This window comes from Saccoglossus kowalevskii, chromosome 17, assembly GCF_978046115.1.
Source record: "Saccoglossus kowalevskii chromosome 17, keSacKowa6.1, whole genome shotgun sequence".
NCBI lineage: Eukaryota > Metazoa > Hemichordata > Enteropneusta > Harrimaniidae > Saccoglossus > Saccoglossus kowalevskii.
Window position 1 is genome coordinate 30,964,123 of NC_140657.1, and position 25,339 is coordinate 30,989,461.

Consider the following 25,339-nt stretch of genomic DNA (forward strand, 5'->3'; position numbering starts at 1 on the left):
TCAAAATTAAAACTTTTTAATTTGTAAAATGCTCAATATATTGAGATTATAGCATATCACAATTGAAAAGACTAATAATAGTCAAACTCTTTTATACTTACTATTCTTTGCTGATAGTTTGCTTTGTCAAATTCTTTGGTTGTTTCTAAAGCAATAAGTTGACTTTCCAAGGCACTAATTTTATCATGTAAATGTTGTCTCATTTCTGTTGTCAGTTGTTTAGCATCCAGAACCTGTTGTCTTGATCTATGTAGTTCAACTTCCGTTTGAACTTTCTAATAAAACATAAAATTGTTATATGATGAAATAATACATAAAAAGTAAATTACCGTCATTTGACATTGACCATTAGAAAACTGGGAGCGAGGTTTGAGAAAAAAAAATGTACAGAATATATTTTTTTTTAAAAAAAGAAAAATTCTACATAGAAAACAGCACACCCATATAAATTTACCTCAATATTACCTCTAGCTAGAAAGTGAAGGAAAATAATTATTTTATCTTCTATCTCTCACTGCTAAGCTGCATGGCACAAAGTGATTCATAATCCATCTTGGTAATACATGTATTACATATGATCTCATCAGACTAGACAAGGTGCATTCATTTGTTTTTGCTTTCAAAAAATATGAAATATTAAAAGTAGATACCCTTTCCTGACTTTCATATTGAGAGTACCAGTATTGGAGGTTTTTAACCCTTAGACAAATATACCTACAATGTAACTGACCATGCACAATTCAAACCTTTTATGGGGCATATATTGTTCAGGGGTGATACCTCACAGATTTGCAAAGTGGGATTACAAGTATTTTTCTTCAATTGTTTATTTCTACACTACTGGGCAAACATGTATGTGCATTGCATTAAAGTTCACTGACCTGAACCTCAAACTTAGACTCTGCTTCATTAGCTAGTTCAAGATTTTTAAGTGCCCTATCTTCAGCTGCTTTGAGGGAAACCTTAAGTTCTTCTACTTGTTTCTCAAAATTCTGTTTCATTGTCTGTGTCTGTTGTTGTGTCAATGCCAGCTCTTCATTGTCTTCAGCCATCTTGCTGTTTAGATGAGATATCTGCAATTGTGGATAAAATATTGTATTATTCTGATAGATGTGTGTGTGGCAGCAAACACTCACCATGCTGTTCAAAAATGATGTGATATTATTTGGTAACAGTGCCCTCGATGTCAGTTTTCAAAAAAATTATGTACCGGTAACTACTACAAATGTATTTAAAGAAGAGTTAACAATAATCCACTAGATATTTTTCGATGTGTTGGTGTGAAATATCAATTATTTGAATTTCTAACATCAGCTTGATTCCAAATGAATTCTACAAGTTAAAACTATGTACCGTACACATATTGCGAGATATACTGGTGTGTGTGGATCAAATCTAAACACTGCACACTAGCGCAGTATCATAGCATAATGAGATATTTTAGGGGTCCCTAGAAGAGGCCCAACATAAAGTCTATAAAGTGGTCATTATCTGATGAAAGTGTCCACAGACATTCCAAAATCAAAGGGAAAAGGGGGTCTGCAGGCAATGTGTTAAAAATAAACATCAAGTAATTTTTTTTTTAATATACAAAGATGTAAAAATCAATCTACAGAAATTATTTTTGATTTTAATAAAATTCTTTTACTATGCAAATATTTCCACCCAAAACTAATCAGATCTTTGCATTTTTACATCGCATCTTTTTATATTTCAGATACATATATTAGTACATATACCAGGTATAAACTGCATGTAGTTCTCATATTACTAGTATACCGTAAGTTTCTTTACCTGTTGTTCAAGACTGGTTATTTTGGAACTCCAAGTGGTTTTTACATCATTCACATGCTGTCTAGACTCCTCAAGCCTTTCCTCCAATAAATCTCTCTGCAAAACGCAATAATATACACTAACATACAACAAGGTTTATGTAGCTAGAGTGGAGATGAAATAATAGTATTGAAGCATGACTTTTTATTATACATCTTGATGCAGAAACAATGGTTTTAGTCATCCATAAAAACCTGTACAATGCAATCTTTACAAGAATTTTTTGCGCCAAAATTATGGTCCAACATTTTGCATACTTTTGTTATTTTTGGACCAGAAAGACATAATTTCCTATTTGCTATAGTAGTTGATCAAACAATATGAAAACATTATGCAAGTATACATTGTGATAGTTGATACAAATACTGTAAAACGTGTTAAAAAAGCGACATGCAAATTGTGGTAAATGACGCAATAACGAAATGCTGCTTTATCGAATCTCTCTTGTCATTGTTGATTTCCTGTTTTCACAATACTTGTCTGTGTAATTAGGAAGCGCCCCAGATTTTTATGTTTCGGATTACTGTATACAAATCCCCAAGTCTTGGCCATTTTGAATTTATAATAAAGTCATCAGCGACATCTTGAATCAGTTCGCTAAATTCGCTAAAAAGACATGCTTGTATAAAGACGTATTAAAGACGTGTTCAAATGTGCTATAAACATATACAAAAAAAATGACTTACTTCAGTTTTGGCAGCTTTTAGTTGGTCATCGCTATTGAGATCATTATCTTGAAGTCTCTGTTCTAATATAACTATTCTCTTCTCTAGATGTGTAATTGTGCTTTCTTTTTCTTCCACCAAACTAGACATCTACAGTCAATGAAAGTCACATAATAGTACATATATTAGGAAATAAACAACATCTTTCTAAGCAAGTTACATAATAAACAGAAATAAGATTGGAAAAATGGAATATGTGAGTTTTAGTATCAAGCATTTATAAATTACACCAGTCCATATAAGGGAATTTTTCATATATGGACCTTTACAGATTAGTTATATACATAATACATTAGTAACATCAAACTAAGGCCAAAAAACAGACCTGTTTCTTGAAAAAATTGTGAGTTGTTTTATTCGTTTTTAGTGTTTTATTCAAATACACCAAAACATATGTGTATAAACTGTCCTATCATATATTGACACTCACACAAACCAGAAACAGATCAATTTTTGTGGCCTAAAAAAAATGTTTTATACTAAGTGCTTGTATATTTAATGCAACTTTATTAAAATTGTTGTACAATCGTCTTATACAGGCTTATACACATGACTAAGGGAAAGATTCTCTACTCACAATATTGAGCTAGTATTGTTTATTATTCTTGTAAGCCTAAACACAATGACAATCACAGAAATGTCCAAACCCCAAAATATAATTTTAAGTCAGTCCCAGACGTACATAGTAGAAATGTTGCTGTGAGGAGAAATGAATCTCCTGGTCTAAAGTCTATGCATGGATATTTCTGCCATATACACATCATGTACAAAAATAATTCAAACGATTTTACTTCTGATCAATTCTTGCATAAATCAGAAGGTTAAATAAAAAAAAAAATTATTTGTGAGAATCGTTGCACTGGTATATAGTTTGCATCATTAATTTGTCAAACACAATTATGCTCTTGATGCTAACTTATTCATTTTACACATATGGTTGTGTACTTTAATGGCCCTATAGTAATCAAGGCGTTAGCAGAAGTTCAGATAATATACAGGTAAAGTATGATAGATATTCCCTGACTAAGTCATGTGTACAAGACCAGGTATTTAGTATACACTAGCAATATAATTAAAACAATACAGGTTTAACCCTTAATCTGCTAGATATATTTACCAGATAAGGGTTAATACATAGTATAGTATAAAGCCATAATGTCAAAATCACATACAGTATAGGTATACATACATAATTTTGACATTTTGGCTGACATCAAATTTATATAAAACTCTACCTTCTTTTTCTACAATTCCAAAATGCAAGCAAGAAGTAAAAGGTATGATATTAGTGATAATAAAACATATAAAGTCAATGAAATGGAAATTAAGTTATGCATATGTCAAAAACTAGACCTAAAAAGACAATGTTTCTTCAAATATGATATGCCCAAGAATTAAAGTCTATTTATAGCAGGTTAAGAGCTCCATATAAAGATGTATGCAGGTGACCATATAAGGATGTATGCAGGTGACCATATAAAGATGTATGCAGGTGACCATATAAGGATGTATGCAGGTGACCATATAAGGATGTATGCAGGTGACCATATAAGGATGTATGCAGGTGACCATATAAAGATGTATGCAGGTGACCATATAAGGATGTATGCAGGTGACCATATAAGGATGTATGCAGGTGACCATATAAGGATGTATGCAGGTGACCATATAAGGATGTATGCAGGTGACCATACAAGGATGTATGCAGGAGACCATATAAGGATGTATGCAGGAGACCATATAGGGATGTATGCAGGTGACCATATAAGGATGTATGCAGGTGACCATATAAGGATGTATGCAGGTGACCATACAAGGATGTATGCAGGTGACCATATAAGGATGTATGCAGGTGACCATACAAGGATGTATGCAGGAGACCATATAAGGATGTATGCAGGAGACCATATAGGGATGTATGCAGGTGACCATATAAGGATGTATACAGGTGACCATATAAAGATGTATGCAGGTGACCATATAAGGATGTATGCAGGTGACCATATAAGGATGTATGCAGGTGACCATATAAGGATGTATGCAGGTGACCATATAAGGATGTATGCAGGTGACCATATAAGGATGTATGCAGGTGACCATACAAGGATGTATGCAGGAGACCATATAAGGATGTATGCAGGAGACCATATAAGGATGTATGCAGGTGACCATATAAGGATGTATGCAGGTGACCATATAAGGATGTATGCAGGTGACCATATAAGGATGTATGCAGGTGACCATATAAGGATGTATGTAGGTGACCATATAAGGACATATTCTGGTGACCATATAAGGATGTAAGCAAGTGACCATATAAGGATGTATGCAGGTGACCATATAAGGATGTAAGCAGGTGACCATATAAGGATGTATGCAGGTGACCATATAAGGATGTATGCAGGTGACCATATAAGGACGTATTCTGGTAACCATATAAGGATGTATGCAGGTGACCATATAAGGACATATTCTGGTGACCATATAAGGATGTAAGCAAGTGACCATACAAGGATGTAAGCAAGTGCCCATATAAGGATGTGATGATATGAGGATGCAGACATGTGACCATATAAAGATTTATGCAGATGACCATATAAGAATGTATTCAGGTGACCATATAAGGATGTAGGGAGGTGACCAAATAAGGATGTAAGCAATTGACCATATAAGGATGTGACGACCATATTACCATATCATTGACTGAAACAGATGGAATGTTAAATAATCCACAGTACTGTATTTTCTCTATTACAGGTAGTAGTGCAAATGACAAAGGAGTGTCTTTTCTAGGCAGAACAATTCATAAATTAAAGATCAAACATACAGGCAAATTGACATGTATGTTTTCTGAAATGTAACTTAATATGTATTTTCTCAACTATAACTATGGTAAAGTATTTGACTATCAAGCATACATAATCTAGCTATAATAAATAAACAAAAGAATATGTCTATGGATTATTTAATTTTTCACTCGTTTGAAAGTTGTTAGAAAACACTGAACCAATTTCACTATTTTATTGATTTTTTTACTTTAAAAAAATTATTCTTTGCTAGAGATAGTGATTTATTTTAGTTAATACACAGATATTAAATTGACTGTCAATTGATTATTTTATAATTAATATATTCTAAATTTAACTTATTGTACTGGTCTTATTTAAATTATATGATGTTCATAGTTAATGTATTTTTTTTTTCGGAAAACAAAATAATATCAATTAAAATCAAATCAAATGAAGAAGATGAATGAATGTTTGCACCAAAGTTGAGAAATAAATAAAATCAAAATAAATTCAGGCAAAATAAAGAAATCATATTCTGAAACATGCACACAAATAGTGGTCCAGTGTTCTCAACATATATAATGGATAGGTAAGTAAGATGACAAGCCAGATGACAGTAGCTTGCATAGACAGGAAAATACCCAGATGACAAGAGTGAGTAAAAGTTCATAGTTGAATGACTTAAGTATTTCATGCGGATGCTTTAAATCTTTGAATGTCATAATGCTTCCCACCAACATGTAGATGCAGCATATTGTACATTTTATGTATTTTATTAAATTTGTTATTTCTGACCAAATGAATTTAAGGTAGAAGTCTACTCATAAATTTTGAAAAAGTTCGTCTTAAATTGCATGGTAATGTTCATTAGTTTATTGTCTCATGGCACAATGAAATAGATTTTATTTGGTGTATTACAGTGACCTAGTTTGAGAAATTCCTTAGTATACAATCCTATAGAATACAGTGTTAAAGAAAAAACATTTTTTGACAATTTTCAAAACCCAGATGTTTGAAATAATTCTGGACAATAAAAAGTTCCAAATTATTTACAATATATGATTTTTTTCCAAGCCTACAATTTGAGATATGGCATAATATCTCTGCAACAGGAATCAATGGTAAAAGCACTGACACTGGTCACTATCCACTAAAATAAAACAATAATTTTCTCAAAAATTTCTCAATAAATATCTTTAAACACCAAGGAGTACAGTTTATTGCAAAATGAATAAATTCTGGGTATTTACATTTATGAGTAGACTTCTATCTTAATTTCACAGTAGCTGCAGGTCTTGATCAACATTTTAATATATTAAACAAATTCGTCAAGTTTATGATGTGAAAGCGGGCAAACTTTTGGGGTTATACACAGAAGATAGATAGATAACTGTTCCCGGATGACAGAGCATTAATAAATTTGTGTGCATATCACATGCAACATGGAACTCAGCAATTTATTCATTTATTACAACTGTTATTTTTACAGCAGAATAGCAGCTGAAATAAATGTTGATTTAAGTGATGAGAGTTACCTGCTGTCTAAATACATCATTACTATGCTTTAATGAATCATAGTCATCTTGAAGGGTATTTAGTTTACTTTCTAGGTGGTGTAAACTACTGCATTTCTAGAATACAGGAAAATGAAGGAAAGGAAACACAAAACAACATGTAACAAATTAAAACAATTGCAATACATTATTGACATGCATCAAAACAAATATGACATAAAAGATAAAGGATAACAGTAATTTATGTGCAACCAATGAAGTGTCTGACATTATTGAGATTGTATCTGCAAGAAAAAATATGAAATGAAACTCTCGGTATCCATGGATTATAAATAATCAGTGACATTTTTTTAGTGATACCCTCATACATATCAAAAACAGCTTTTCATTAAATTTCTCATACCTTTCGCAGATTATTATGTAGTTTTCTACAATATCTTTTTTTTTATTTTGGACCAAATAGACATAGTTACAGGTTTTGATCAAACTTTTTGAAAAAATATGCAATAAATTATGCAGGTTTATTTTGGAAAAGTAATAAAACTGACATTATTGTTAAAAGAGAAATAATCTCTTTATTCTTCATGCACAAAGATAGATGCACTATAGAAGTACCAGAATGCAGGTAAAGAAGTGGCTTCAGACTTTGATATTTTGATAATATCTCCAGGTCACCTACTGGTTATTAAAATACAGACTAGACCAAGAAAAAAAAAAATTTTCTGGTCAATTTGTTTTCAGAAATTAATGCATGCAGGCTTTTTATTTTTATTTACAGTTTGTGCTTTCATTATGATTTTTTATGAAACATGATTTTACTTTCTCATTTAAAAAGAAATCGCACAAAATAACTGAAACTAAAACTACGATGAACATATTTTTCACTGACATGTGCTAATCAGAAAATGAGATATTTTGTAGAGAACCCTAGCATTTTCGCAATATCCATTTTGTAAAAACCATGAACAGAAATAATATAAATAACCTAATAAGAATAATGCCCTGTATAGTCGTGCATTGTGTGGATGCTGCTGACACATGTAAGCATCAGATAAAATTAAAATCAGATTGTAGCTGCGATAAAAAAAACATGAAATGAAACTCTGCATGCATTCATAGATAATAATCAGTGACAGAAACATATTTTTAAGGATACTCTCACACATATCAAAACAACATTTACTGACAAATTGTTAAATTTTGTAAATTTAATATAATGTCTTTATAATTTATTTCGAACCAAATGGACACAATTTCCTATGAGTTAACATTTTTGAAAAAAATGGAAAAATTATGAGGGTTCAAGAGTCTTAATTTGTTATTAATATTTCACATAAACATTAGATGATACAAAGAATATTAGAGGCACCTTTAAAAAACTTGTATACATACATGTATAGGAAGCAATTTTCACTATAATGATCAATTCTGAATTTATTCTGACTTTTTATGAGGCAGAAATTTGTTGTCAATATTTCTGTGCCACAAAAAAGCTATCACTAGACATTATGTTGGATCAAATTTACTGATATGATTTCAATGTACCGGTATACTCGCAAGTTTACCCAAATTATGAACCCAAGAACAAACCGAAAATTGCTTATATTGTTATTTGTACCAGACAAATCTTCACAAATTTTTTCAGGAAAAAAATCCTTAGATATTAGATGTTCAGCCAATTTTGTCCAAACCAACAGCCTCAAATTGATAAAATTGTGAACATTTGTAGTTAATAATAACAGTTAATAAAACTAAGTCATGATACATTTTATTTGGAATTGGAAAAACTATAGATTGAATATATAATTACCACCACTTTAATAGATTATTGACAATACATGTATGACAATAAACAGCTGGATATATAAAGAATAATTATATCTATCTGGGTATGATCACTACTACACAGGGTAACAGCTGAACACAGTAGGATTTGATTTAGATATGATGTATAATTTCTACCATGACACATATACACCAGTCAATATTGAATGTCATTGATAGTGATAGTAAAGCTAAACCTAACTTACAATTATTTTATTCACATATATCTAATAACTCAATGTCTACAATGCTACAGAACCCCAGAAGGCAGTATGCATGACACCCCCTCCCCCCACATCCTACAATATCTGACAGTATTTTGGCCTACACCAATTAACTTCAACTGTTATACCTCAATTTTTGAACTTTAATATCAATTAACATATTTTTGGAATAAAAATAATGAGGCTTATGCACGAGATCTGTTACTTTTCATTGCTGTTATCACTTTTGTTTTCTGAACATATCTCTAATAGGATCATACATCAAAGTCACAAATCTTACTTTAATGGAAGTACGTGCTCTTCTAATATAGCAAATACTGTAGAACCATTGAAGTTTTTTAATTCATAATTGTAAAAGACAATTTGTATTGCCTAATTTTAGTTTTGGTTGTTAGGTCCTTGCTAATTACTATTAACTACTTGAAAGCTGGAATTTATTCATGAGATGCTTCATTGTTATGTTTTTTTTTGTGAAATATAATAGATGTGAAATAATGACATCAGCAAAATTGTAGAATAAAATATCCCCAACTTTTAATAATTCTACAGTATTCTTTCATAATTTATTTTTAGTTTTCCAAATCACCATTCGACACAAATATTAGAAGGAATACTGCAGGGACATCAACGGTTGGTTAACTTTGACATTTCACCAGAAGTTGTTGGCCAACTACGTATTGATCAGCTGTAATATGATTGGTTGTAATTGTCGACTGGTAGATTTAAATATCATTTCACTAATACATGTAACACACCTACCTCCGATATTTCTTTATTTAATTCTGCTACTTTTTCTGTATAATTTGTCTTTTCTCGTTCAAATTTTATTATAAGATCTGCATTGTCCATTCGTCCTTGTTTTAAATTATCTCTGTAATGTATATGAACAGGAATTTTTAATATGAATGCAATGAAAACCTCGCACGAATTGTAAAATAGTAAGATGAATCTACATTTATAGAAATTCTAATGCAAATTGGATATGTTTTGAAAAAACTGTGTTTATTGCAGACTGTTGTTGCTAGTGTCATTGCTTATTCACAAAGCATGCTCATTATGTGTTTTCTTTTGTTTTGTAATCAAAAATTTCCAAGCGCTCACTCGTCCTAAAATGCTGTTGGATAGAAATACTTTTTTTTTACATGCACAACATGCATGCAAGCTTCCCATGAGATTTTCATCACAGTGTATATAGTTAAGTTGCTTAACCTTACCTTATCAACCCTTGATACAAATTAACATATACCAAGATAAAGCATACTGTAAAAGGGTTAATTATTCACTGGGTTTTAATTTTGCTTATTTCGCTGACTGGAAAATGCGCTAAATTAAAATCCAGTGAATATGTAAAATTTAGTATAGAACACATTATCTAAATGATAAAACCATGAATTTAAAACCTACTGAATATGCCTGAAATGCTAAATCAGTGAAATTTAAACCCAGTGAAAATTAGTCATTTTACAGTAGTGCTAAAACACCAGGAAGGAAAGCATGGGGGTGATATGCATAACAGTCAGCTGACGAGGTATGTAGGTTTTAAAACATTCCTGCTGAGATTATAGACACATAAACATTATAAAATACTACCTATTTTTAAAAATTACAATGTATTTTTCTTTATCACAGTTTACTTTCCATTCACTGGGTGAAACCAGTGAGTATACCAGCACCCCTAACCCTCCTTGTATATAACTATTCAAGTAAGTTCTACCTATGAAATTGACATACCTTTCTTTTGTAACTTTCTCTAATATCTTCTTATTTGTCTCTAGGCTTGTCTCAAGACTTTCTCGAAGACGGATATTTTCTTCTAATTGTTGTGTTTTAAGTTTCAATTCATCATTGCACTTGGAAAGCTCCTCTTGACAATTTAAAAACTAATTAAAAAAAAAGCAATTAATGATTACATGATTAATCTATAATTGTTATCTGTGTAGTGTACATGTACTTTACAGAAGACAACCTGCAGTCCATATAATGAGCTGCTTGCATGCATTAACCTTTTCAAGACCAGGTTTTCTCCCCAAATTTGCCTGCACTTTTTTCTTATATTCTTCAATATTTCTGGAAATGGACAGTAATTTTAGAGCCAATAGACAAAACTTGAGTCAGTTTGGCTATCTTTGTCCCAATCTTCTCAAGGAAAGAGCTATCAACGGCACTATTTTTAGTGAATTTATGATGAAAAGAGGGAGCACGATTCTTTAAATTGTATAAGTTTTCCATCAAAATTTTGGTTCAACATTTTTTGATACATTTTTCTATCATAATAAGTGTGATAATAAGTTTTCTATGATAATAAGTGCATGTATATATCGCTAGTTACATAAACATCATAATTTTGGCTTTGTTTACATTCTATTATTAAGTCTTTGAAACTTCTGTGTTGAGATCTTATCACTGATAAGGACAAGTTTAATAGGACCCAAGATTTGGAATCATCAACTCCAGTTATAGGATACGTTCCCTTATGTCACAAAATGACACATAGCAAGTATCAATTTAATCAAACTAGCAGTATCAAGAATTTTTGATCAAAAATGACAAAAATATTTGCTAAAATTATGAAATATTCAAATCTAATAGAGGTCTATCCAAAGTACATGTATGCATATACCAAGTATAAACTAATTGGAGTAGAAGTGTTCAAGAATTACGAAAATGTTCATTACAAATAGAGATTTGTATATATTATTAACAAAATGATCAAATCTCATAGAGGTCCACCCAGGAACATATGTATCAAGTAGAAAAAACAATAGGGTTAACAGCTTTCAAGAAGACAGGGCGATGATGATGGACAATCGTCTATACCAGCAGGGCTTAAAAATGATGTATGTTGAGATAGGTGACAAAAGACAAAAGTTTTCTCACCAAATGTTTAATTTTCGCCATTTCTTGTGTCTGAAATCCTTGCAATTCATCACTTTCTTCCCTATTTTTAAAAAAATTTGCTTCCAATTTTTCAACTTTGTCTTCAAGTACTGATTTCTCTTTTAATATGCTTTGTAATTGAGTTTGATATTCCTCTTCTTTATTCTGTAAAACTAGTGCATGATCCTCGCTCATTTTGGATCGCCGCACCTGGTATTCTTCATTCATCTCTTGTATTCTTTTTAACCCGGCTGAAGAAAAAACAGAATATTCAGGAAACAGTAAAATCTGACTGAGCTGACGACAAAGCTGTGAAATGACAGACGGGATGCCTTCTTTCTTGAAGAAATGTTGCTATTTGACAATAAATAATGGTATATACATACACTACTAAAGTTTACTAGCATTCATGGTAACAAAAGTTACAGCTAACCACTGAACAAAGATAAAACAATACATAAACAGTTAAAAATAATGTAATAACTAGTGTAATATCCATAAATCTGTTATAATTGGTAAGAATTATAAAAATGTTTTCAAGTGTTTGTAATACATCCTGGGTGAAAAAGACCCAGAATTGTCAGTATCTTGGATATAGTGAATCTGTTTGATTCAACAGGATCACATGACTTTTGAACATACAGGGTTGACATATTGTGTATACAAAATGTCCTTGTTTTATTGGTAACACAATAGAAGTGGAGTTAATGCTGCTATTCTGTGTAATATGTTATAGCTGCTGAAATATGGCACTGATTACATTTTAAAGGTTTGTTGCCTGATGTTTTTGTTTGATGTCTTCTGTGACAATTTTTTCCAATGAATAAACACATGAACATATCTTACCATCCTGCTGTTTTTCTAAAGCGATTTCTAACTTGTCCTTCATTTTAATTGCATCTTTTAACATTGTGCCATACTCGGTGACCTTGCTATCTAAATCTTTGATTCGCTCATTCTTTTTGGATATTCTTAATAACAGTTCTTCTTTTGAAGCTGATGCCTAAAAACAATGTAGAATGTAAATCATCAAATATTTTGAGATTATTACAAGAATACAGCAAAGTATGAACGCAACTAGTACAGTGATCGTATCAACCACTGCATAGAGAAGATCAATGCAATCCAATTCTGCCTGAGAGGAGACTGTGGAATTAGTGTGATAACTTTATTATACATTTGTTACTGCTAGTACAACAGTTACAGTGTAATCAGGTATAACAGCTCACAATGTCATAAAATAGTATATGTTCCTGCACGGCCGTTTGAGCCACAAACTACATAGTTGCTGTGTCAAATGTAAACAAAGGAAAGTATTTGAATATGACGTAAATATGACGCACAAATATTATGAACAGATTCAGACAGTGTTTAAACAAACAAATGTTTAAAAAAAAATGACAGCCTCAATCAACAGCTTCCATTATTTAAGAGTAGGATACCAAATTTGAAAGGTATAAGGTGAAGAGAAATAGCTATGAAATGTTGGTTCTTGTAGCTAGCTTGCAACCTGTTCCCACGGCTGGTTCAGATTTATATTATTTTATTTTTTTTTAATGTTAGTGAAATGTCACAAGTGTTGTGATTAGCACACACCAATTGAACAGCATCTGGGCTTTCATCTAAAAATTGCATGCTGGGTACACATGAAAATAATTTAGTTCATGGTAATGTTTAAACTAATACTCTAAAGGCAATAGGGTTTTTGACTGTCTACTACAATGCATTTCAGAAATGCACGAATTTGATTTATATAAATATTTATAAATGTTCCATAAAATTCAAATAAATTAATAATGGTTGAAAACCCCTAGACCATGGAGTTATAATCTGTTTATACCTCCATGCCTAGACCAATCACCACACATTCAGGATGCATAGCTGTAAATCGATCAATGACTGAAGAAAAGATGTGAAGCCTTATGGGTAATGGGCATTGCCAAATGGCTTCTACAGCCAATGGAAGAGTCTTCTTTGGGTTATAATAAAGCGTGAGGGTCTTCCGTGGTAAATGTTTTATAAATATTTTATAAATGTCCATAAATCAAATTCATGCCTTAGTGAAAATGCCAAGTCAGTGCAATCAACATGTACCGGTATGTTAATTTATTCAGCCTGTAAAAAATTTTGTAGCAATAATCATTTAGTGTTTTTAAACTATCTTACCGTAATATCATGTTCAATGGCAATAACAATTTTATTTCATTTTGTATATCATTTTTACAACACCAGAAATCACAGCAGAGCTCTTGGGGCAACAAGTTGACAACTAAAACGTGAATTAGCTGACAGCTTGGGATTTGAATAAACAGTTGGCTAACTCTAGATATGACAACACATGTTGACTGTCATGCCTCCTGTCTGGGATTGAGCATATCAAAGATGGTTTGGGTATATGAAGGTTGGATTTAAAATGGGTTGAAACAATGCATTATCATTGATATGCTGCTGTAAGACGACTGAGAGTTTGTGTAATCCACAGCTGTACACTTTAAAGCAATGTGCACAGCAGGTGCATTGTACCACAGACAGAACACTAAAGAGCAGTTAATTTTCTGAAAATTGGTGAACCCAATTAGTTACTGGTAAATATGTAAAATGTTTGGGCTTCAATGACAATATCTCCAGTGCTATTATGAATGGAATAAACTTACCAATGGTGAACTTGTCCTTGATTCATTATCACTTTCCACTGATTCCCTTCTTCCTGCGCTATTTCTACTTTGTGGTTCTCTTCTCGTTGCCTGGCCGGGACCGGGACTGCTAAAGCTACGATTCAAAGGATTTTCTCCATCTTCTTCAACAAGTTTCTTTTTCAACTTAGCAAACATTTTGATTGCAGCATCTACACCAGCCTAAGCTATGACATTAGCACTGTAGATGATATGTACAATATGTACAGGTATAGTTCTGACAGACTATAATAATATTAATATACTACTGCAACTACGACTGCAAATCTGGATGATATGTACAGCTGCTGAATAACCAGAATAATCCTCTCCAATAACTTATAGATGAAGTACCTTGTAACCTGGTGACATAAATAAACAGAATATAAGCTGTAAATTTGTGTAACTCATAGTGCATGTCAAAGTGAGCATATCACTTTTGTGAAAGGTGTCACATTCATTTTGTGTTCATTTTGAAAAAAATACTATTTTCAATCTAAAATGTTGATCTGTCAAAAAAATGATTTGGATCAGTTCATGAAATTATTAAAATTAAGAGCTGTACATTAATTGAGTATTGAGAGGCATATAGTTTTAATTTCAAATTCAGCTTCTTGTCCAAAATTGTGATTACATATTCAGATCCCGGCAGATTTTGAAATCTGATTCAAGATGCTAACTGAAATGACAAGAATTTACATTAGTTTCCCAAATTAGATTTGACAGGCAACACAAGAATATTAAGATCAGATGGTATAAATGTGAATGATGTGAAAATAACTCCTCTGACAAACCACCAGGTTACAATATATGTTACCTCATGTTGTCTCGATAATTGTTGTAGAGATGACAATCCATAAAGAAATGTAATTCATCTTCAGTTTTATTATGAAGACAGTTTATGCAAGTTCTAATTTCATTTGTTGTTTTAGTTGAGTGTGTCTACCTGTTTCAATAGCAAGGTTATGGTTACTGGTTCTAAATTTACATAAAGTGTTTCTTTCTTTGAGGGGAAGTACAGATAAATATGGTTCATAAGTACAAGTATATTTAAACATTACATATGTTCTAAGCTTTGTTTTTTCTTTAAGGCATTTTTCCCAGAATTTTATCACATTCATAATATTAATTTGTTTCGAATCCTGTGTTAAACTGTTTCCCACAGCAAAATTTTGGATAAACTTTTTCTATTGATGTTTTACCCATTTATTGCTATCTGTATAGAATAGGATTGGATTGGATAGGATATTTTATTTGGAATGTACACAAAAACAAAACATAAAATAACACAACTAATCTAAAATAATTTTAGAATCTGAAATACAAAATTAGCTAGAATACTACAAACATATTTGTCTACACTTGAGAAAATCTTGATAAACAATTCTTCAGTTGGCAAGATTTGGTAATCAGGTGAGTAAACAAATAGTGCATAGAGGAATTTTTCCAGTGTTCTGAAAAAATGTTATGTTTACAATGAAAAATGTAATGTTTTTCATCACCCACGTCATTAGAGTCATACTTGTTACATACCCTGTCAATTTTATTTATTTCCCTGTGACGGCCTGTTTCAATTGGCAAGAAGTGGGCTGAAATACGGAATTTGGTTAATGCTACTCTGTGTTTTTTATAGTTTTTTATACCATCCATCATCCATATTGATGACCAGTTTTGTTAAACTGACTTTCCACATTTATTGAGTAACCTTTCCTTAAACAGATTTCAAAAATTTGCCTGTTTGTCATATTTGTAATTTGTTTTTGGACAAATTTATACCAAGGATCGTATTTAAACCCACTACATGTACTTTCTTTAAATGCAGCTTCAATAATTAAGTTGTTTGTTTTCTTACATGACAATCTTTGATAAAATTTCATGACAGTAGTACAAACATCAATTACAAGTAGGGAACGACCAAGTTCACCTCTACAAGCAATATTGTATATTGTATATGTAGTTTATACCATCTATAAGAAATTTTAATATAAATATATTACGGCAGGCACCTTGTTGTGTTGATTTGTTGACCGATGAACTTGCTGGAGTCATGATGACAAAACAGATAATCTCCCGATTAGAGAGTAGGTGGGTGCATGGTGGGTGTGTGGTATTATTTATACCGGAAATCATTATTATATTTTTTATACCAAGCCAAATATCATGCATAACAACAAGTGTAATGTTTATATCACTGAAGTGTAAGGACAATTTTAAAACTGTAAAATAAGTCAGCAACCCGATCCCAAATCCACGATCAACGCGATATGGGCGATCATCATTCAATGATTCGCGGAGGGTCACTCAGGCGTCAGACAGAATCCGGCGACCGGTGAAAGGACGATGGGAAGTTGTAATTGATAATAGTAGGGTGATTTGTAATAATTAGAAGTAAACGTAACCTAATGCTCAATATATATACAGAAAATATACAAACCTCTCATTCAACAAACGAAATATTAGAAGCAAATCGTAAGTTCACTGTAGTTAGCGATAGGACGCCATATTGACTTTCGTGGCAGTCTGCACAGCCGCAGTTGTTGTGATGATGTCACAAGGTCAAAGGTTGGAATACACAGCTGGGCGACTGGGCGGAGAGAGAGAAAGGTTTGTGAATATTTGCTGTCGGTTGATGTGAGTTATCGAAGTTTGAATCTATGATTTGTCGTCGCTACATATTTTCATCATTTTATATTAATCTCAACGATTGCAATTATAGGAAAATACTGTACATGTAATTTTCTGAGAATATTCAAGTTACCAGATTAATTAATTCCTAGCATTACAGTTCATTTCATTTAAAAACATATTTGTGGAAGATTGGAGCGTAATATTTTTTTTTTATTTGTCAGGTATTTATGTCCCCGTAACCCAACATTTAACCTCTCTGTTGATTGGGACACGATATCTAGCCAATGAAACTATTAACCAATCATCAACGACGAGTCTCACACAGCACACTGAAATCAAAATGGACGACATGGATACAGGTGACCGTCGGATATGGTCACCATATGACAAGTCATTCACCAAAGTAACTTTAATACAAGGTTCAGGATTGGCCTCTCCGAATGAAGGTGCCACTTGCATAGTGGAAATCAGTCGATTGACCGGAGGATGTCACGTGACTGATGACGTCGTGGGATACCCGCTTGGAAAAGAAACCAAAACATGCATTGGTGAATATGATGCCGACTTATCCGAAATCGTAGATGGTTGCCTAGAAACCATGAAGGAAGGTGAAGTTTGTGAACTTCACATTCCAGAATCAACATTGATGGAAAGAATCGGTGTTGATTATTTGTGCAAAATGAGAACGACAGTTTGTGTTGAAGATGTTGACAAATTGAACATTATTTTGAAGATTGAACTCAAACAATTTACTAAAGTGATTGAAAAGTGGAAAATGTCTCAAGAAAAGAAAATTGAGACAGCTGAGTATCAGAAAGGCAAAGGAAATGTATGTTTTCAGCAAGGTAAAACTGTACTTGCAGCAAGACGGTACAGCAAAGCGTTAAAAAGTCTTATTACAGTTGTTGACATGAAGCATTTAAATGATTTGCCAGTCAACATGAAACAACACTATACAGCATTAAAGTGTTCATGTTCGTTGAACTTGGCTGCTTGTTTACTAAAATTGAAGCAGTTTTCAAATGTTGTCAAGTTGTGTTCTGATGCATTAGAAATTGTGGGAGAGAATGTTAAAGGATTGTACAGACGGGGACATGCTTTTAGGAAACTTGGTGAATTCGAAAGGGCCAGGGAAGATCTTACTTTTGCACAGAGACTAGAACCACACAATAAAGCCGTGCAGGATCAGATAGCAATACTGGATCGTGATGTAAAAGAGTTGGATGACAAGTATGCAAAAGCCATGAGTAAAATGTTTGGAGGTCCTGTAAAATCATAAAATGAAAGGTTAATCATGGGACAATTTAAAAAAAAAATTAAACCAACTTTTCTGAAACCGAAATCTATTTACGACTAACTTGCTTGAAGTTAGGCCTTACTCCATGGTCCATCCTTACAGCACATTAAATACTTATTTTTCTGTGTGCTAAGTTCACAACCCTGTCTGTGTGTCTATTCCACCAATATCACTAACCATTGCATTTCAATGAAACTTGGTACATTAAGTACCGGTACTATGCGAAAATGCTCAAACATAATTAGTTTTTTTATTAAAATCTGTGTAGTTATCTATTTGCATAATAATTAGTCAATTTAATTTTCAGCATTTATTGAGACATCTCAAGTTATAATTATCCCATTTTAATGAAACTTGCTACACAGATACCCGAGGCAGCAATACACATATGTGATTAGTTTTGGGTGAAAAATCTGCACATATTTAATTGCTTAATTTGCATAATAATTATCAGCTTTTTCACTGATATCTCAAGAACTAAGTAACTTTGAACATCGATGCACGGGGCAATGTACAGGTGTGTGTTTAGTTTTAGGTTTAAATCTGTACATAATAATCATCTAATTTGAATATTAATTAGCCAACTTTAATTTTCATCAAAAATGGCAGAGCGGAGCGGCGTTGTTCATCATTGTCCGTCAATCCATCCATCAACAATTTCATTTTCAACTTATTATAAACTACTACCGGTAGGTGCATTGGTTGGGTCTTTGTCAGATTTGTTCATTTTTGTTGACGATATCTTCAATTCCCAATTTCTTGAAAACCCTCAGCCAATTGCTTTGATACTTGTTATGAAGGTACCTTGGGTGGGCCTCTATCAAATTTGTTTTATTTTGTGATGATATCTTCAATTTTCTAATCAAAAACAAACATTTTTGTCATTTTTGGTAAAAAATCTTATATTCATCTTCTATTTGAAAACTTTCAGCCTGATTACTTTTGGTTGTGGTAATAACAACTGAGGTCGTGTGCACACTTATATTTCAAAAAAAACTCAACACATTTCAATGAAACTTTGTACATAGGTGCTCTGGGAGTCAGATGTGATTACCAGTAGTTGAAATTCACGCATATTAATGAACTAATTTGCATAATTAAGTAAGCAATTTTCTGATATCTTAACCATTTATCAGATTCAAGTTAAACTTTGTGCATAGCAGACTGCAAACCACAGATGTACAATTAAATGTATTCCTTTTACTTTAATAAGAGCATTCTGTTATGATAATAATCAAATTATTGCTTTCATATTGTGATTCTTGTATAAGGTAGTTTGCTACCTTCAAAATTCTTGAAATTGAGCGAGAGAGGGTTAAAGGTTACTGTCATGTTCAAAATTCTGAAATAAAAACATTTGATCAATTGATCGAAAATGCGTGTTTTGAGCAGTTTACAATTGGTTCCTATGGCAGAAACATTCCATCATACATTGTATTTCCAAATTTTGTTTGGTGACCTTTGATCTATTGATGAGGGCTACATATGACAGTCACGATTGTAGAATTGGAATAATAGTACATTAGTAAGTTATCCATGCAATAATGTGTTTACATGGATTTCTATGGAAAATTTTCAAAAATGGCCATTTTTTGGATTATTTAGCATGTTTTCTTGAAAACACATCCTTAAAATCTTTAAATACGAATGACTTGCCTGTATGTAAGTTATTGAATAATTTACTGTGATCAGTTTTTTATGGTTCTTAATGTTACTAAATTGTGATATTGTATTCTAATTGTATAAAGTGTTGTAATGACGATCTAAGTTGATTAAAATAAATTTATTATTAAAATTACAAAGTTGTTGATAAACCTGCATTTATTTTGATAAACTTGATGAAATGGTTTTGACATCTCTTCCTCAACTTGTGCACTCACTGTTTTGCTTACATTATAAAGTAGCAATATTAATAGAAGCTCACCATTATAAACTGTTACATTTGAACTATTAATATTGCTACTTTGTTAGCTAAACAGTGAGCTATATTATAATACTCCTGGTTGGGTTGCTTTTTTGTTCACAGTAAGGCTGCATGTACATGATCTATTTTAATAGTAAAATTTTTTAACAATTCAGGGTTATTGATGATTCTGTCATCTCTGATTATTTGCAATTGATTTGACTTGTTGATTTCCGTGTATGTCATCCAACACCGAGTTTTATTCGTCAGCTATAATTACTAGTCATCAAAACAATATCCAACATACCAAGTAGATATTTGATTTGAATTAACATGGAATGTAGCTGCAGTTTCATCACAATTTGTGAAATAAAACTGAATTTTAACACCCTAACTATGAACCACATCTAAGCAATTAAGTGTTTGCATGGCACTAACCATGCATTCGCCAGATGGCCATAGCGTGTCATTGTTTACAGACAAGCGTCTAGCCATGAGCCTTTGCATTTTTAGCTTGTGTTATCGTCGCTTGGGACTCAATTCTCGTGCAGGTGACAACCCTCCCGCTTTAAAACACACCACACAATGTTGACATGATGGAACAAAATATCAGATGCAGCATCAACTCAAATATTCTACTACAGCATAAAGAGATAACTGCAGCTAAGAAATTTAATGTCAACTGCAACAATTATAGGGAAAAGGAATGAGTCTATAGCTGCAGTTACAGCATTTGCTGTTAACTCCTGTAATTGGAGGTTTTGTCATTTGCTGCAGCTGATGGGAGGGGGGGGGGGGTGGTGTTGCTGTCAGTTTTTAGGAAAGTGTAATTCTATAATTTGCTGTCAACCGCAGCAGATTTAGGGGTACCTAAAATTCTTATTTGCTGCAGTTATATAAGTAAAACAAGATAGGAAATTATTGCCAGCTTTAGCAAAAAGGGAGGTCTTGTCAACTGCAGCAATTGCAGTGGAGGGGGGGTACATATACGAGCAGTACATGCATAAACAGAGTTACACCAATGCTTAGTTTTGTAGTATATAGATTTATTTGACGCTGATGGCCTAATACTGTGTGTAATGTGACAAGATATAACATGTTGAATTTCAAGTATCCACATTTTCAATTGTCTTCGACTCGTAATACATTTCAATTGAAAAAAAAATGCTTTTTCTCCCAAAATATGTAACAGTATGGCAGTAATGATTATGTATGAACGAGGTATGTTTAAAAGATAAGAATTGAAGGAACCATTTTATTTGGAAAAGCGGTGTTTTTACATCATATGTAGACAACCACATAGTAACTGCACCACTCTCAAAAAGAAAATAGATCCTTGTATATTCATGAAATTTTTTTTTCTAATACCGTTAAACTTAATATCAGTAATAGTTTAGTTGTTCACCACAATTACATAACTAATTTACACAAAAGACTTTTGGCATACAGAAGACGCTGAAGAAAAGAATTAATTACATCATATAATAAATTATTACGTAAAAAGAAACTATATGATCTTCAATGAAATCAAGCATCACTAGAATGGAAGAGCCGAAAAATTAAAACAATCATACAACTTTTGGAGAAAAAAGGTATTACTACAGTATGCTTCGAAATAAAAAATAATTAATTAAAATCTAAAACCCCTAAAATGAACTGGTTACTATGATAACAGATCAGCCATTTAAAATCAAATTTCCTATTGGCAGCGTCATACTACTTTATTACAAAATTAAAATTAAGTTTTTGCATATTAAGTACGCTTGAACAATTCCAAAGGTGATAAATAAAGGTCAAGTTTAGATGTAGCGATAGCTACTTTGGTGAAACCTATGTCACTTTTATCATTTCATGTCAGAAATGGTCCACATTTGAAAAAGATTCTCTGAAATGTTTAACAAACATCGATTGTCAGACTGGCTGAAATTCCTTGCAAACAGAAGCTTAATTTTCAGTTGGCGTGTCAAATCAAGTACACCTTCTAGATGACTCTGAAGACACATGGATATACACTGTAAATATACACGTAGTTGTTGTTTAATTTAAATCTAACATGGGCTGACATTTTAAAAGTAGGCATACATTCCAGCTCTCAGCTTCATAATTTTTCTTCCAAATTAAAACAAGATTTTTATAAGAAATCCAACATGGCAACAAGCCAAACATTGAGTAAATAAAACCTTCCTTGTACTGTTACTAGTAAGAAAACAATAGCATAAATAGAGTCCTAAAAAACAAAGATATTTACAATACAATCTCCTCTAATGGCCAGAAAATAAAAAAAAAACATTGTTACAGAATTAGAAAGCACCATTTCCACTACCTATAAAATATTACAGGAAATGCATAATATATATATTCAATTGTAAAACCATTAGAAGTTAAAAGAGAATTCAAGCTTGCTTATAAGTGTCTTGATTATTTCATTATAAATTTGAAAATTATCTTTCCTTTTTTAAGAGTTTGTTTGAACACTATCAAGTACAGTTTGTGTATTTCAGTTTCAACAAAGCTTGGTTACTCTAAGGAATGAGAATCTTGAAAATACATGAGGGATGTAAAACATGCAGATAAACACCTACTATATACTCAACTTCTAGGTTGTCAATCATAAATAGTATTTAATTAAATCAATGTACGTCATTTACAAAGTAATTGGAAGACACTATCAGCACCAGTGTATGTACAACATAAAAAGTAAAATGGCAGTGATAAATAAACCCACAAAGCAGGTGTTTAGTCAATGTCAGGTAAGTGTTCATTCAATGAATTTGGGTTATGTCCACTCCTGCAAGTGTTCGTCTAATGTTCAAGCAATATTAAGTGAGTGTTCATTCACTGAATCCAGGTGATATCTACTCCTGCAAGTGTTTGTCCAATGTTCATCCAATGTTGAGTACATGTTCATTCAATGAATTTTATAATCAATCCATTGTTTATCCAATGTTAAGTATTGTACAGGTAAATATTGAATCTGCCGATTGAAGCATTCATTGAGTCATCTATGCTTGTTTTGATCACAGTCTGTCTCTGCTACGCATCATCTGCAGCCAAAGCACAACCTCAATATCAGAAGATATATTGATGGTCCTGATGTTTGTTAATAAATAACAACAAATGTCAAAAAGCCTCTGGCACTTCAGAAAAACTGGTAGAGCCAGGTTGTTGGTACCAAAATCAGTTGTTGAAATTACAACAACTGGAAAGGGAGCCTCTGGAATACTTTGTCAGAAGAACTAGTACAGCCAGGTATTGGTACCAGAGTCATTTGTTGATTATTAAAAACTGCGGAGCAAACAGAATCTTCTATCAAGAAATGTCCATCATAGATATTTATCACTGATTCTAAGTAATCATCTTCTTCTTTTCATGAGTTGGCAGCAGCACATCATGTCATTTAATTTCCAAGCAATAAAATCTTCAATCGGTAGACACTGATTTATATCATAATTTCCATACCCCCCTCCCCCCACTTTTCTGCTCACCCCCCTCTCTTGTACTTCCATCCTTTCTTAGTGTTTGGCCTGATCTTGAGCTTTATGCTGGAAATAATATAGAAAAAGTGAAATTACCACCATACCAACTATTTAATTTGACACATGGACCTTACAGGTATTTTCCCATGTTCATCCATATACAGTACTACCCTTATCTTAAGATACAATATTAAGTTTGATCGAAACTTTTACACAGTAATTTCCAGCCACATTATTCCCTGTAATGGGATACAGTACTTGAAGAAAAACCTTAATTGTAACCAAACTACTTTTTCAATTCAAAATGGCTGCCTGAGTAAGGCTTAACTTTATGGAGTCTCTATTTTCATGGGGACAACGTTGCTCGTTTTCATTTATTTGATTAAATATTACTCAGTAAAATATCAAGAATTTGTAGTGCTTTTAAAACTTCAACATGTTTATTAATTATAAAACATATAACAAACATTTGTGATGAAGTTCAACAATCCAATATTACATATAAATGCTATCCAACAAACATTTCCCATAATGCCACAGTCCCATAGTGCCAACACAAGAATTAGTTTGTGTACTGGTATAACTTATAAACTGTGCCACTGAGAAAACTCTTACCTCTAAGTTGATCTTGGCCTGCTTAAGAACATCATGAGTTTTGTCCACTGTGGAGGCAAGTGAATTCAAAAGTTACGAGCAATGTCAATTTCAAAAAAAAAAATTAAATCAATGAAAGCAAAGTTATTCACACCAACAACCAAGGTTTAGTCATTCATCTTAGGAATACAATAAATGTCTTGCAAACATTGTTTTTTATTTACCACTGATAACAAAATATTGACACATGAATGGTATCATGTATACCCATTGCTAAAGTGTACAACTTACAGAAAAGGTGTTCTGCACAAATAAATCAAAAATCCTACTTACATTGCCGAGCAATAGCGTTTTCCATGCCTTTCTTAAGCTGATTCGTTTTTTCCAATCTCTCCAGGGCATCTTTGAGCATAGCCTGTTGTTTACTGATGGTAAACTTGAGTTTTTTGTATTCTTCTCGGGAATAGACAGTTTCAACGTAGAAGGTCGCCATTGACTTTAATCCTTCAGCAAGGAATAGCTGCAGACTTTCCACATTGTGTGTCATTTCCTTTAACATTGGTACTTCATGTGAACCCTGCTAGAAATGAAACAAAAACAGATTATTATTATTATTATACTATCCTCGGGGTGGAGCTACGCCACAAGACATTGCTAAGGAGCGCACCACAGTAACCACGTATTTCTATGGGCTCTGCTGTGGAAAGCCGGTCGAAGAGCCAGTGAAAATAGCTAAATTCAAGAAAACAACACAAACCCAACCTAGAACAACCAAATTTATATATGTTGCACACACAGGGGTAATCTTGTTACACTGGTTACAAAGTACGGTTTTCTGACAGTTTTCGGCCTTTCTTTTCACTGTGATGGTTTCCAGGCGATGAAAATGCCCAGATGTCCACACCCGAGAATTATTTCTTTAGTTATTATTTAACTGTATGGCAACATAATTCAGGGAAATCTTGTTTCTCAGACTAGTTGAC

At 32.5% G+C, this 25,339-nt stretch overlaps 3 protein-coding genes across 5 annotated transcripts in view; 1 reads left to right on the forward strand and 2 right to left on the reverse strand.

Annotated features, from left to right (window-relative positions):
* The window catches only part of LOC102809490 (golgin subfamily A member 1-like), a 29,330-nt gene extending 12,338 nt beyond the window's left edge, over window positions 1-16,992 (reverse strand). For both annotated transcript variants that reach the window (XM_085492324.1, XM_006818846.3), the window contains exons 1-11: window positions 16,893-16,992; window positions 14,441-14,820; window positions 12,633-12,789; window positions 11,787-12,037; window positions 10,641-10,789; window positions 9,669-9,780; window positions 6,883-6,978; window positions 2,520-2,648; window positions 1,795-1,890; window positions 882-1,073; window positions 102-275 (exon numbers count right to left, since the gene is read on the reverse strand). In XM_085492324.1, the coding sequence (XP_085348450.1) occupies window positions 102-275; window positions 882-1,073; window positions 1,795-1,890; window positions 2,520-2,648; window positions 6,883-6,978; window positions 9,669-9,780; window positions 10,641-10,789; window positions 11,787-12,037; window positions 12,633-12,789; window positions 14,441-14,617 (1,533 nt within the window). In that variant the 5' untranslated portion in view covers window positions 14,618-14,820; window positions 16,893-16,992. The remainder of the gene's footprint in view (window positions 1-101; window positions 276-881; window positions 1,074-1,794; window positions 1,891-2,519; window positions 2,649-6,882; window positions 6,979-9,668; window positions 9,781-10,640; window positions 10,790-11,786; window positions 12,038-12,632; window positions 12,790-14,440; window positions 14,821-16,892) is intronic.
* A 41-nt stretch (window positions 16,993-17,033) lies between these two features.
* LOC100366817 (uncharacterized) lies at window positions 17,034-20,185 on the forward strand. Its single transcript, XM_085492128.1, has 2 exons — window positions 17,034-17,062; window positions 17,308-20,185. Exon 2 carries the CDS (start codon window positions 17,427-17,429, stop codon window positions 18,363-18,365), a length of 939 nt encoding a protein of 312 aa, XP_085348254.1. The 5' UTR covers window positions 17,034-17,062; window positions 17,308-17,426; the 3' UTR covers window positions 18,366-20,185.
* A 1,126-nt stretch (window positions 20,186-21,311) lies between these two features.
* LOC102809948 (uncharacterized) overlaps window positions 21,312-25,339 on the reverse strand; it is a 66,249-nt gene continuing 62,221 nt past the window's right edge. For both annotated transcript variants that reach the window (XM_085492325.1, XM_085492326.1), the window contains 3 exons: window positions 24,690-24,936; window positions 24,378-24,424; window positions 21,312-23,828 (listed from right to left, as the gene is read on the reverse strand). In XM_085492325.1, the coding sequence (XP_085348451.1) occupies window positions 23,799-23,828; window positions 24,378-24,424; window positions 24,690-24,936 (324 nt within the window). In that variant the 3' untranslated portion in view covers window positions 21,312-23,798. The remainder of the gene's footprint in view (window positions 23,829-24,377; window positions 24,425-24,689; window positions 24,937-25,339) is intronic.

Excerpts from the sequence above, each read along its gene's own strand:
- LOC100366817 (XM_085492128.1), top strand. The coding sequence starts at position 17,427 with ATGGACGACATGGATACAGGTGACCGTCGGATATGGTCACCATATGAC.